Source organism: Crocodylus porosus, unplaced genomic scaffold (assembly GCF_001723895.1).
Source record: "Crocodylus porosus isolate Cpor-Errol unplaced genomic scaffold, CroPor_comp1, whole genome shotgun sequence".
Classification (NCBI taxonomy): domain Eukaryota; kingdom Metazoa; phylum Chordata; order Crocodylia; family Crocodylidae; genus Crocodylus; species Crocodylus porosus.
Genome location: NW_017728931.1, coordinates 82,938,711 through 82,951,289, shown reverse-complemented (window position 1 = coordinate 82,951,289; position 12,579 = coordinate 82,938,711). Strand labels below are relative to the sequence as shown.

At 40.8% G+C, this 12,579-nt stretch overlaps 1 protein-coding gene across 3 annotated transcripts in view; it reads right to left on the bottom strand.

Annotated features, from left to right (window-relative positions):
- WIF1 (WNT inhibitory factor 1) overlaps positions 1–12,579 on the bottom strand; it is an 81,894-nt gene that overhangs the window by 22,544 nt on the left and 46,771 nt on the right. For all 3 annotated transcript variants that reach the window (XM_019543285.1, XM_019543284.1, XM_019543283.1), the window contains exon 4: positions 3,171–3,311. In XM_019543285.1, the coding sequence (XP_019398830.1) occupies positions 3,171–3,311 (141 nt within the window). The remainder of the gene's footprint in view (positions 1–3,170; positions 3,312–12,579) is intronic.

The window sequence follows — 12,579 nt, the reverse complement described above, 5'->3', positions numbered from 1 at the left end:
ATGAACATGGGCCGGCAGTGTGGGGATGCAGTCAGGAAGGCCAACCATACCTTGTCATGCATCCACAGATGCATCTCAAGCAGGTCCAAGGAGGTAATACTCCCACTCTGTGTGGCACTGGTCAGGCCAGCACTGGAGTACTGCATCCAGTTCTGGGCACCACACTTCAAGAGGGATGTGGACAACATGGAGAGGGTCCAGAGGAGGGCCACTCATATGATTGGGGGCAGCAGGGCAGGCCTTATGAGGAGAGGCTATGGGACCTGAACCTGTTCAGCCTCCAAAAGAGAAGGCTGAGGGGAGATCCAGTGGCCTGTTACAAACTAGTCAGGGGGGATCAGCAGGCAATGGGGAAGTCCCTGTTCCCCCAAGCACTACCAGGAGTGACCAGGAATAATGGTCACAAGCTGGCAGAGGGTAGATTTAGGCTAGATATCGGGAGGCACTACTTCACGGTCACAGCGTCTAGGATCTGGAACCAACTTCCAAGAGAAGTGGTGCAGGCTCCTACGTGGGGTTCTTTAAGAGGAGGCTAGATGTACACCTTGCTGGGGTTGTTTGACCCCAGTATTCTTTCCTGCCGTGGCAGGGGGTCGGACTAGATGATCTACTCGGGTCCCTTCCAACCCTACCAACTATGAAACGACAGGAAGGGAAGTGCCCCTCCCCCTGCTGAAGTCCAGCTCCCAGGACATGGAGCCCAGCTGTGGGAGAGGAGTGACAATACATTCACATTTATAATGGACTATGGGGGGCCTCCAATTTTTTGTCTGCCCAGGGCCCCAATAAATGTTAATCCTACACTGCTCTTCTCCCCAGTTTGTGATGAGTCTTTTATGACTCCAGTTCACAACGCTTCTGCAGGGTTAGGGAATGTCTGGGGAAGACATTCTCTGATTATATTTGGTTCAGTACATCAAGTTAGGTGAGTGTTATTGACACTGGAGTGTTCAAGCAAAAGTGGCAGGCCTTGGTAAACCCTGAGGGTTTCAGTGGGTGCATGGGGTTGTGTTGTGGAGTCATACCCCCCCAAGTAGGTGAGGTTGTTGCCTTGATACCAATTCCCATCACGCTGTAGAGTTCTGCACAGTAGATAGACTGGCCCCTGGAGCAGGAATTGGGGGGCTGGGAGTTGTGCATCTTGGGATGCTGGAACTTCATATAGCTTGTATTATCTCCATGGAACAGGTCATCAGTAGTTCAACACATGTTCCTTAATAAAATACTCTTCACCAGAAAAGTCATAAGTTTGCTACAATTGAGCACATTTGGCATGTTATACTGCTTGAATACATAGCTGCTCATGTTTTAAGTCCATTTAATATATACTAAGTGTCTTGCGTGACATGGCCCTATAATGCATACCAGGAGTCCATAGTGCCTAACTAAAGCTAAAATTGCATAAGTGCAAATGATAATGATGATGCAATGGCAATGATAATAGTATGCCAAACATGGCTTGGGTGAAGTGTACTAAGAGATTGGCTAGAGAGGGTTTCAAACCAAGAAAAACAGTGTTTCCCCAACATACGTACATATCAGAATTATACAGTCTCTGTTATGACCACACTACTTCCAAACTTGATTAAATGTAATAGCTTTATATGTAATTAAAATTAAAAGTTGTAAAATCATTTTAAAGTGTTACATTTGCATCAAATAGACTCCTTTGTGTATAAGATGTATAATTTAAGTTTCCTTAAGCTTCCCATTTTCTCTTCTGCTTCTCTTCCCTTTTCATACCCCCTCCACCATTGCTCTCAGCTAATTGGTAACAGTGAGTCTTCAAAGAAGAAGACCAGTGCTGTTCTGCTGTTCAGCTTCAGTAGAGTTTCAAAAAATAAACAGCCCTTCCTCCCTCTGCTTGTTCTTTGAAACCTTACTACTGCCAATTGGCTAACAGAAAAGAAGTGAGAAAGAGCACGAAGGACAAGGGAATTAGGTTTTAAGGGACTTAACAGTCTCATTCCTTGCCCACAAACTCTGGCATGGGTCAGTTGGATAAAACAGCATGCAACATTTGATAACTACACAATCTTACAAATATACTGCTTGAAATTTTCCGTAGCCTCAAAATCCACAGAGTTAAGAACAATAGTTTGTAGGTGCATTAAATACTCTAAATTTAGATTAATGCTTCAAAAAAGAATGTAAATAGATGTTTCCCTCAAACACACAAACAACTCCCTTCTCAGACCATTTTAAGTGTTCTTTTTTGGTCAGTATAACTTTTGGTGTATTCTTTGTCAGCAAACACAATGGTTGTTTATATTGGTTCATGACTGTAAATACTGACCTGTTATTCCTCCAGAATAGTACTTATGCTATCTATGCTATCATTTATGCAACTGAATAACATGCATTAATACACTGCTACAGAGTAAATAAGGGTAGGTGAATTAGCACCTTAACAACACCCACTCAAACATCTTTTCATGCTTTACAAATATTAATGAAGTTTTGTGACGTGGGTGAAGTAGGTAAGTAGATTTTTATCTGCTATGCAGGGGAACCAAAGAGGTTAAGACTAACATTGGCAACAGCAGTCCCTGATTTAGGCTATCTAAAGTTTTAAGTGTTCAGTCTGAGATATCAAGAGAAGCTGTGCACCTGCAGCTCCCCATGACTTCAACTGGGGATGAGGATACCTATCTTCATATTCATATTATCATATTCATGAGAATAAGGTCTCTGGTGCTCACACTGTACACTGAAAAACCGATGTACTCAATGTTAGTGGCAATTTTTGAGAATGTTAATGTAAGTTAAATTGCTGGAGAAATGATTGGTCACACAATAGGAAACTCTCCTTGTTTCCATCTGCTAAATTGCATTAAAATGCAACTTAAAGCAAATTAAATATTTTTCTAATATTTATTTTCCATGTGAGAAATTCTATCACTGCCAAGAAGATATGTGATTGTGAATGGAAAGAAAAGTGTCTGCAAGACAATTTTTCCATGATATGAAAAATGTTTAAGAGCCTTTTGATTAAATTTCTAGCAAATCACAGAGTGCCAAAATAACCAAGAGTCCTTACTTTCTCTCCACTGCTACAATCCCAGTGACATTTTCATTACTGCCATGCCTACCTGTGTTTCAAATAAGACAGAGGTAACTTAAAAACCACAAGCTAATGGTATGTCATGAGGCCATGATTTCATAATTACCTTGCTGGCATGTTTTAAAGAAGATAGCATTTTGGGGAGTTTGGAGAATTATATTGCCTTCTGAATTCATTATGATTACATTCACTTCAAATGCTGCTACTCCATCTTGCTTTCCGAGGCAAGGAAATCCAACCTGGACAACTAAAGGGAAACAACTTATAATTATTTAATAATTTTATCAAGATAATATACATATTACAATGTTTAATACAAACACTGAAATAGAGAAATCATATAAAAACATTATATCAGTTTAGTATCCATTTGTTAACATTGGGAATGAATAGCATATACAGACTGTTGTCAACAAATAAATTAAATAATGTCCTGGAAGCAGAGACAAGACATCAAGACTCCTTCTTCCAAGCGGAGTGCCATAACTATTAAGTTACAGAGGCAGGCTCTCTCTTGCCTATTCTTGTCTTGACCCCATGAATTTTCCATTCCTTTCTGCACTATGGGCCAGCTTCAACAGGAAGACAAGAAGGTGCTTCTACAGTCTATTTTGTAGTCTGTAATTAGGGCACTCATTTGGAAGATGGGTTTGAATCTCCTCAGCCTGAGGAAAAAGCAGAACCAAGCTCTCTGAGTGGCTGAACAAGTGCTCTAACCACTTGGTTATTCTGCAAAAGGTTGATGGCTCTATTGCCACCAATTAGTTAGGTGCCTAGCCTCAGAAAATGGACTAGTGCCCTGGATCCCAAATGAACAGAGGTCCCTAAGTTATGGAAAAGGGCAGAAGCATTTTCTTTTGTTCCAGTCACCTCCAGTCCATAGGCTATATAAGGGTTATGGATGCCTTATGTTTTTGGTGTTGTATCACCTAAGACAGGGATGCCCCATCTGTGTTACAGGTGCCACAAGTGGCATGGGAAACCTTTGTGTGTGGCACACGGCAGAGAGGGGAGGAGACAGCAGCACAGCAGCAGATATAGCAGGGAAAAGAAAGCAGAAAAGCAGAGCAGTGAGTTGGTTAGGGAGCACAGGACAGGGAGCTGAAAGCTGAGCTGCAGAGTGGGTAAGGAAAAGACACTTGGGAAGGGTGGATGGCTAATTCGTGGTATGCCTGCCAAAAAAGGTTGGCCCCTGCTGACCTAAGAGAAGGCACCCCGATGACCGGTCTGTATTTGTCCTTTAGGAGCTTTTTTTCCAGAATTAACTAACTTTGTACTTTAGAGCCTAAATCCTATTAAGATTCCAGTTCCTGTTCCCTGCACCCCTCCTCACACCGCTTTTGAAAATGGATCTTAGATGTTTTTGAAAAGGTTATCCTAGATGTATTCTGCTGGTGCATAAATTAGCATTAATGTCTGAATAAAGCTCTGACTTTAATAAAAGCTTGTTATGTGAAGTAGTGGTAGGAGAGAATACTTAGTATATGCAATACTTGATGCAACTATTTAAAATGATTAGAGAGACGTCACTTTGACAGAGCTTCTTAAGTGTTCTAAATGTAGTGGATAGATGGAGATTGGCTCTTTAAGAAAAGTATGCAAACACTTTTGAAGTACAAAGAGTCTAAGTAAATAATTAAAACCATTAAATCTGCAGTATTTTAATGAGGAGGCAGGCCTGGGACCTCAGAGTCTTGGAATGCTGTTCTGTGATTGTCACAACTGATCTTAAATAATCTTCAGATGAAACAATTATCTTTTTTTCTTCAACACTGGCTCCTTCTTGTTCTATAAATTGGTTCCAGCTAATAGCACTTAGTTTACTCATTTCTATTAAAGCTTGTCTGAGATTTCAGAACATAATACTGAACTTGCAGCTCTGCATCATTTTTGTTTTCCATAAAAATATTTTTGCAAGCCAAGGTGGGCAATATTTCTTGATTTTTTTTTTGCTTCAGTAAAGCACAGCAACATTTAATTTGCAATTCATTTTCTGTATCTGACAGATCCAAGATTGCCAAAAGTCAGTTGCAATTTGAATTATAAAATCCAATACAATGCTCCATTTGAGGTGGTTTTACATTGACCTTTTAACAAAACTGTTAAAAAAGTACATCCGATAAGGCAGGCAGGCAGTTATTTCGGGTGCAGGGCCATTTACTGAGTTTTGGCAAGCCATCGAGGGCCACATGACAGGCAGCCAGGGGTAGATAAATATTAATTTTCTAAATTTTTAGGGGCCCTGTGGGCCGGATGGAATGGCTTGGAGGACCGCATCCAGCCTGCAGGCCGCATTTTGTTCACCCCTGCAATAAGGGGTAAAGTCTTGCTGTGGATTAAAAAGATTTAACTGTGGTGAACAATGTAAGGCACTGAAGAGTACAAAAATGTAGTAAGTAATGCAATGCTCACAAAAATGGTTTTAAGACAAGTATCACTTGATGGTTTCCTGAACGAATAGCTTAAAAAGTGTTTCCCCAACTGTGATCTGGAAGGCCATGGTTAATAGGCTATGAATTGTGCCATCCCTCATTTTCTAGTGAAGGTTTGATGATAAGGGAGGCAAGGTGGCCTCTAAAAAATAAGGAGAGTTGACAGTGGTCCATTGGTCCAAAAAGTCTGGCTTAGAGGAAGAGAACAGATGAAATAGCACTGTAGGTTGACTTTCCAGTTTGACTTTCTTTTTATCACAGATCATTGAATTTCTCCCAGTTTCTGTTAAGCCCAAGAACTTGTCTGTCAAAACATTCCTTCCAGAATGGCATCCATTCTTGATTTCAAGATATTAGTGGAAAACCCACCCTCTCCCTAGCAGTACATTCACATGGACAGTCATCTTCACTATTCAAAATTTGTGACATTTCTAATTAGAATGTGTCTGGCTTCATTTCCTACTATTGGATTTTAGATCAGAGCTCTCCCTGAGAAATTAAAGAACTCTTTAGAAAGAACTCTTTAGTATCCTTTGTTTTCTCCCTGTAAAGATACTTAAATGCTAGTTACCTCTCACTCTTATTTTTGATACGAGGAACAACTTGAGCTCTGTAAGGTTCTTGCTGTAATCTTTCTCTCTGAATTCTTTTACTGTACAGTGGGATAGTGGATATAACAAAACCAGTGCTCTGAAAGTGGGGGAAGAATGCGGGGGTGGGATAATTAAAATGGCTTAAGGGAGTTAGGTTTCCAAATCTCATTAATATTCAAGAAGAGATGTGTGCCTAACTCCCTTTATCTCCTTTGAAACTTTGGTCTCATTTGATTTCAACAAGAACCATACTGTTAAAAACCAATTTTATGTTTGGCTGGATTACTTCTGAGGACACCAGCTAATCTTTACCTACTGTACTTGCTTGTTATTTGCCTCCCCCATACTCCCCATCCTCATTTCCCTTTCCCCACTCTACTGCAAAATAGCGACAGACAAGAAGCTGAATACTATTTTGTAGGCTATACAGAGATATATATATATTCAGTTATAATTAGTTATTTTAGGTCAGTTTACAGATCCATTTAAAATACTAGCAGCTCACTGCTAAATACCATACGTACTTCAAAAGTGATTACCCATTACTGTTAAATGGCATATACATTGTGCACAAAGCATGATTTAACTAAGTTACTAAACAATGCACACACAAAGTACAGTTGCTTACCATATGGAAACACAGCACACATGTCCATGTTAGTTTGGGAACTCAGTTAACAGAGCTACAAAAAGGGTAAGCTCATTTTCAGTTTAGTCAGTCCTTTCTTTGTGATAGTAATCATGGCTCTTTCCTGAACTATGAAAGCTCATCTCTGTTGTCCATACAGTGGAGGGCCATACGTCCTCCTAAAGATAGTCAGGGACCTGCATGTTGATTCAAACTTTCACAGGATGTAGAAATTAGGGCAGGGTGGCATTTTATAAGGGTGCAGATGCACATTACACTTAGACCATACCAAATCTGCAGAATGTTAAATGGTGTTAAAGTTAGAATATTCTGTGAGTGGCTGCAGATTAAGGGTTAATACTGTTTTTGCCAGCACAGCTCTGACTTGCCACTAGGGCTATGTCAAAAAGCCCCAGGCTGAATTGATTTAATCTTTGCAGGTTAGTCTAGGCTGCATAGATGGAACTGATAAGCAAGTAGACAGACATTTTCACTTTTGATTCTAGAAATGCAGCCACATGCCTGCAGTGGCTCAGGCCAGATGCCACATGTGCTAGAGCATGCCTCTCTGCTCGGCTGGAGTAGACAGTTTAGGTCAAGGAGTGACCTTGTGAGGGAGGGTTTGCAGGGGAGATGCAAAGCATTCTGGGATGTTGGGGAACTGTGAGTTAACTTGAATATGGAAGGGATCTGCGACAGAAGTTTAATTAACTGATTTAACCCAAATCAGTCTGCTACTACATCCATCCAGGTTTACCTTAAACCAGTTTCAGCCATTTTGAAAGCAGTTTATATGCACTGAACTTCTGTTGTGTTACAGATTTTAACCAGTTTTCGATCACTTATACTGGTTTATGGATAATTTGTGTCCCTAGCTATTAGGGCTGGTGAACAGGAGTGTAGCTAAGAGCCAGAATACTTGGGTTGTATCCCTGGTCTGGGGCCTGGAAGCTGTACATCCTGGGATGCTGTAGACTTGCAAATTACTTATTTTATCTCTGTGGAGAAAAGTGAAATTAACCTAACATGAGCTAGGTAGCATGGCCCAAAGTTAACCTTTGGCTAAAGGAGTGTAACTTTGAGATGCTCAGAGGGCACTTAGCATGAAATAATGAGCTTTAACATGTGGACACTTGGGACTCCTATAGACATGTGGAGAGCCTGGTCTGATGCGCTAGAAATACAGAGCATCAGAGCACAGAAATTGACGCACTCTGGCAGCCTTCTGCATCACATGTATCAATCTCCCCGTGCATCCACAAACTGAAAAATTGGTGTTGGGGTTCTTTGAAATAAAACACATTCAGTGAGCTTTGGTACAAAGCTCCCCACCGCCATTTTTTCAGCATGGGGACACTGATCCATGTGAAGCGGGAGTGCTTTTAATTAGTGCAGCTGGCTAATTAAAGTGCCCGGTGCCATGTCCCAAAGTACATGTAAAAATGACCTTGTATTTTAAGTGCTCTTAGTATGATCTAAATGTAACATATAACTTCATGCTCAGGCTAGGGACAGAGATTACACATGAACTTGTTTGAGTGATCAGAAACTGCTTTAAACCTGTAACAGAACAGATGTTCAGTGCACATAAACCAGTTTCAAAATGGCTGAAACTGATTTGAGATAAACGTGGTTGTATGTAGCATCAGACTTATCTGATTTGGCTCAAACTGGTTTATGCAATGTCCGTCTGAGACCCCTTGCTGGTTTAAGATAAATCAGACTCTCCCAGCACCCTGGCTGGGTAGAGCTCTCTGCTCCACAGCAGGGCTGGCCCCTCCCCTCTGCTCCCTGGCTGGAGCTTGGCAAAGATTTGCAGGCACAGAGGATCTGCCTGGTTTCTCCCTGCTAAACAGGGATTATTCCCCACTTCCCTCTGCTTTATGCAGACACCTCAGCATTAGCCAGCAGACCACATGCTGGCTACAGCCTGTGCTGTGGGACACCACGGGCAGACAGGCTTTTTGGAGCTAACCAACAGGTAGCTTAATGTCCTTCTTTTGAAAAGCTGTTTAAGAAGATCTTAGAGAGAGGCTTTCTTTTCTTAATGGGTTCATAAACACTGAGTTAAGGGTGATAAACATTCCCTGCTGGGCAGGTCAGAAAGCGGGGGAATAATCAGAGCGTCCTGCCTGGGCCTGGCTAAACCAACTAACCTGTTAAAACTAACCTGCAAAGATTGAATCAATTCAGGCTCAGGATTTTTGAATGTCTGTCTCTAGCCTTAGGGAGTACCTAGTTCAGATGCAGATAGCATCTGAAGTAGTCTGTTGTCTGTGAAAGCTCATGCCTCTCTGAACTTGTTAGTTTCTAACACCCTGATCTGCCTCCTGCCTGACTTCAGACTAACGTGCCTAACCACCTCTGTGCTTGCAATGTGTAAAGTCTGCAAAATAAATCCGTTTAAGAAGCAATTACGCTGAACTGGAGCTCTCTCTCTGCTTATCTTGCCTCACTTTCATGTAAACCAGGTTGTTATCTAAAGGGATTTGACTGAAACAGTCCTGCAGGGGATTCTATATTACCAGATCATCAAATAATTTGATGTAAGGGGGTGGGTGCAAAACAGAAAAAAATACGTATCATACATGCTGAAAACAATGAAAATTACCTTAAGAGTTCATGTGAACGAACATACCAGTACTTACGCTTATTTTGTTGGTCTTGAAATAATTGTCTTTGCTAACAGATGTGTTTGGCTTGTAATTGATTATTCTACATCACTCTGTTCACATGCATTTTTCAATGTTGCTCACCAAATACATACTACATTAAAGCATGGGTTATTTATATTAAATTCCAGATGCCATACAAAAGACATATTGCTGTTACCATGACATCATTTCAATAACACTGTACTATTTAAACTGTAAACTGAAGATTTCAAATACAATTCAAACCTTCTAAACTCATGCTATAAAAAGGGGGGGGAAAAGCAAAAAGCTGTCAAAAGCATGTACATTTCCATGCATGCGAGATCCACTAGCTCTCATACTCTTCTCTTGCTCTTTCACCTTGCTCCACTTCTTATTTCATCCTCACTGTGATGAAGTCATCTCTTCTTTCCCTCTCTCTCCTGAGATTTAATCCCCTTTTATCCAATCCTTTCTTCCCCCTTCCACCCCTCTTAGTTTCAGTGCTGCTGGGGACACCCCAGAACTCTGCTTTTCTGAACAAGCAGCTGTTCAGTTCCTAAGCCAGGAAGGAACTAGAAGAGACCATCCAGAGTGTCCAAGAAGCAGAACAGGAAGCAGTGGACAGCAGAAGAGCATCCACACCATATCCAGCATTTGGCTTATGCAATTCTACTCCCCCTGAGGCAAGGCTTTTCCTGCAAGGTATGGCAACATACTGGGATAGATACTCTTTGATCATGTCAGATGAAGGAACCATGTTTACTATCACTCCTACAGTTCACTCTATATTATCTGTTAGTTACTGGCCTTGAATAGACTTCCATCTGGTTTTAATTGAGGCAGCAGGGAATACAGCCTATTAGTAAGCACTTTGGTGAATACCTTGACATTAAGGTTTATTAAAAACTATGTCTACAAGGGGCACAATCAATTTTAATGTGGTTGGGTTTCCAAATCAACAAAACATGGGCTTCTCACACAGAATCTGGAATGTGAAAAGAATCTAAGAAACTACTGAATATGTTAACAGCTTGGGCATGAAATCCTTTAAAAAAGTTTTTGAAATTCCAGTTTGAATAAATAAGTAAATTAACCCATGCATTCTTTTTAACTGACTTTCATCCCTATGTAAAATAAAGTATTTGAATATTCTATTTTATAATTAAGGCTGTTTTACCATCCCTTATTACAAATATGGTCCTTTTCTCTCGATATGTTTGAGAAGGAAAATTTTGCAAGCTTATTACCCCAGCCATAATAAAGTTGTTTTAAGTAAGAAAAAGCCTGTTGACTGGTAAGATTGGTATTGCCTCATGAATTCTGACAATTTTCAAAATGATTCTTATATAATACCAGAAAAATTTCAAAGTACTGTATAAATGAATGATTTTGTTTGGTTTCCTTTCTTCTCTCTCTCCCTTCCTCCTAGAAAGGAATCAATATATCTCAAAGTATCACTTTGTTTAGTATCCCAAAGTACCATTCTATTTGTTTCTTCTATCTTTATACTTTTCATATATTGAAAAAGTTTGGAATTTTACTAATTTTTCATAGGATTCAGAGGTCCCTGAAAATTTTTTTGTGCTAGTAGTGAACACTAATTTTACATTGATAAGAGTTATTTGCTAGTGGTTGTAAAGAGAAGCAGAAGGCAGGGTAGATTTGCACCTTACAAAATAATTAAAACAGAGATGTAAAGCCCTGATCAATGTGGATCTTGATTATAGTATGACTTGTACAAAACTTTTGTACCAGTTATAACCATGTTGGTTAGAGCTGTGATTTCTTTTCCCTGGTCTGCACATAGATATGTCAGTATAAAGGTGTTTAATACCAGTATAACTCAAAATACACTAGTATAACTGACCATGCTTGAGGAATTGTCACTTTTAAACTATATTCCTGTAAATAAAGAAGCGCAGCATTTTTTTGCAGAGAAATCCATGATGTCAGAAATCCTAACTGAGTCTGATTAGGCATGTCAAGGTGAAAATGGCCTGTGCCTGCATTCTGTACTGAGAATGCAGTCTTGGAGTTTAGCTATCTCCATTTAAAAACACAAGTGGTTTTTGCATTGAAAATGTAGTCAGAGTATTGCCTTCTTTCACAAGTATTCCCATTGATTTCAATGGCATTAATACGGTAGAGTTCTATTTGACATGAAAAAGGAAATCTCAGTCTAACTTTATGTTATAAATACTTGTTGGAGATGGTGGGGGGAAGAAGATTTAACCTCTTAGGTTTCATTTATTAGGCATAGGGGTCTAGGTTGGGTTGGGTTTTGTCAATGAGAATTAAATTAATAATTTTCACAGCACTGTAATATGGATTTGAGCTAAAGCCAACAATATGATGATGGACTGGCTTGTACACAATCACTGCCCAAGTGCTGGAAGGCTCTTCCCACTTTGGAAATGTGGAAATCACGTTTGTACTTAAGTTCTCTCTGTTTAGGTATCAGATATACATGAATCCAAGACAACCCCGGCCCCCCCCCGCTCCATAATTAGACTACATTACAGCAAACTTATGAATTTATTTGGGAAAGCTTCTGAGGGGCAGGGAACACAGACGACAGGGGGCATGTGGCCTTCTGCCCCCTTGTTTTTTCCCCTGCAGTCTCTCTGCCCCCCTGCAGCTTCTGCCCCTACCTGCTCCCCACAGCCTCTGCCCCTATCCTCCCCCTTCCCTACTCTCAGATGTGGTTACAGCTCCATTACTTCCCAGGGCATGGAGCACTTGGAAGAGTTGATTTAAATATTACTACATTTACTCAGTTCCAAGACGAGGCTTTTCTCCACATTCATCATGGGGGAAATGAAACCTTGTTTTAGAATCAAATACCGGCAGGCCACACTGGGTCCTGGGCTGTTCTCTGGCTCTGGGATGATTCCTTCACTCCCCTTTTGTTCCTTGTCCCCCCATAGCTTCTCCCCTGGTGTCTGCCCCTCTCACATACATACCTCCTCCCCCCCCCACCTTCCCCTGGCCACTTGTCTTCCCCGTCCTCCACTGCTGCATGCTGTGCTCCTGAACAGCTCTGTGCTGTGTCCGTCTTTGCTCCCTGGCTCAGCAGGCAGCCAAGAATAAGTGAAGGATCCAGTGCCGTGCCAGGGAGCAGTGGGGGAATCAGTCCTACTGGCCCTCTTCTGTTCATTAGGTTTTAGTGCTAGAATAAAATAAAACAATCTCATGTTGTTTAATGTTCAGCATTATAACAAGCATT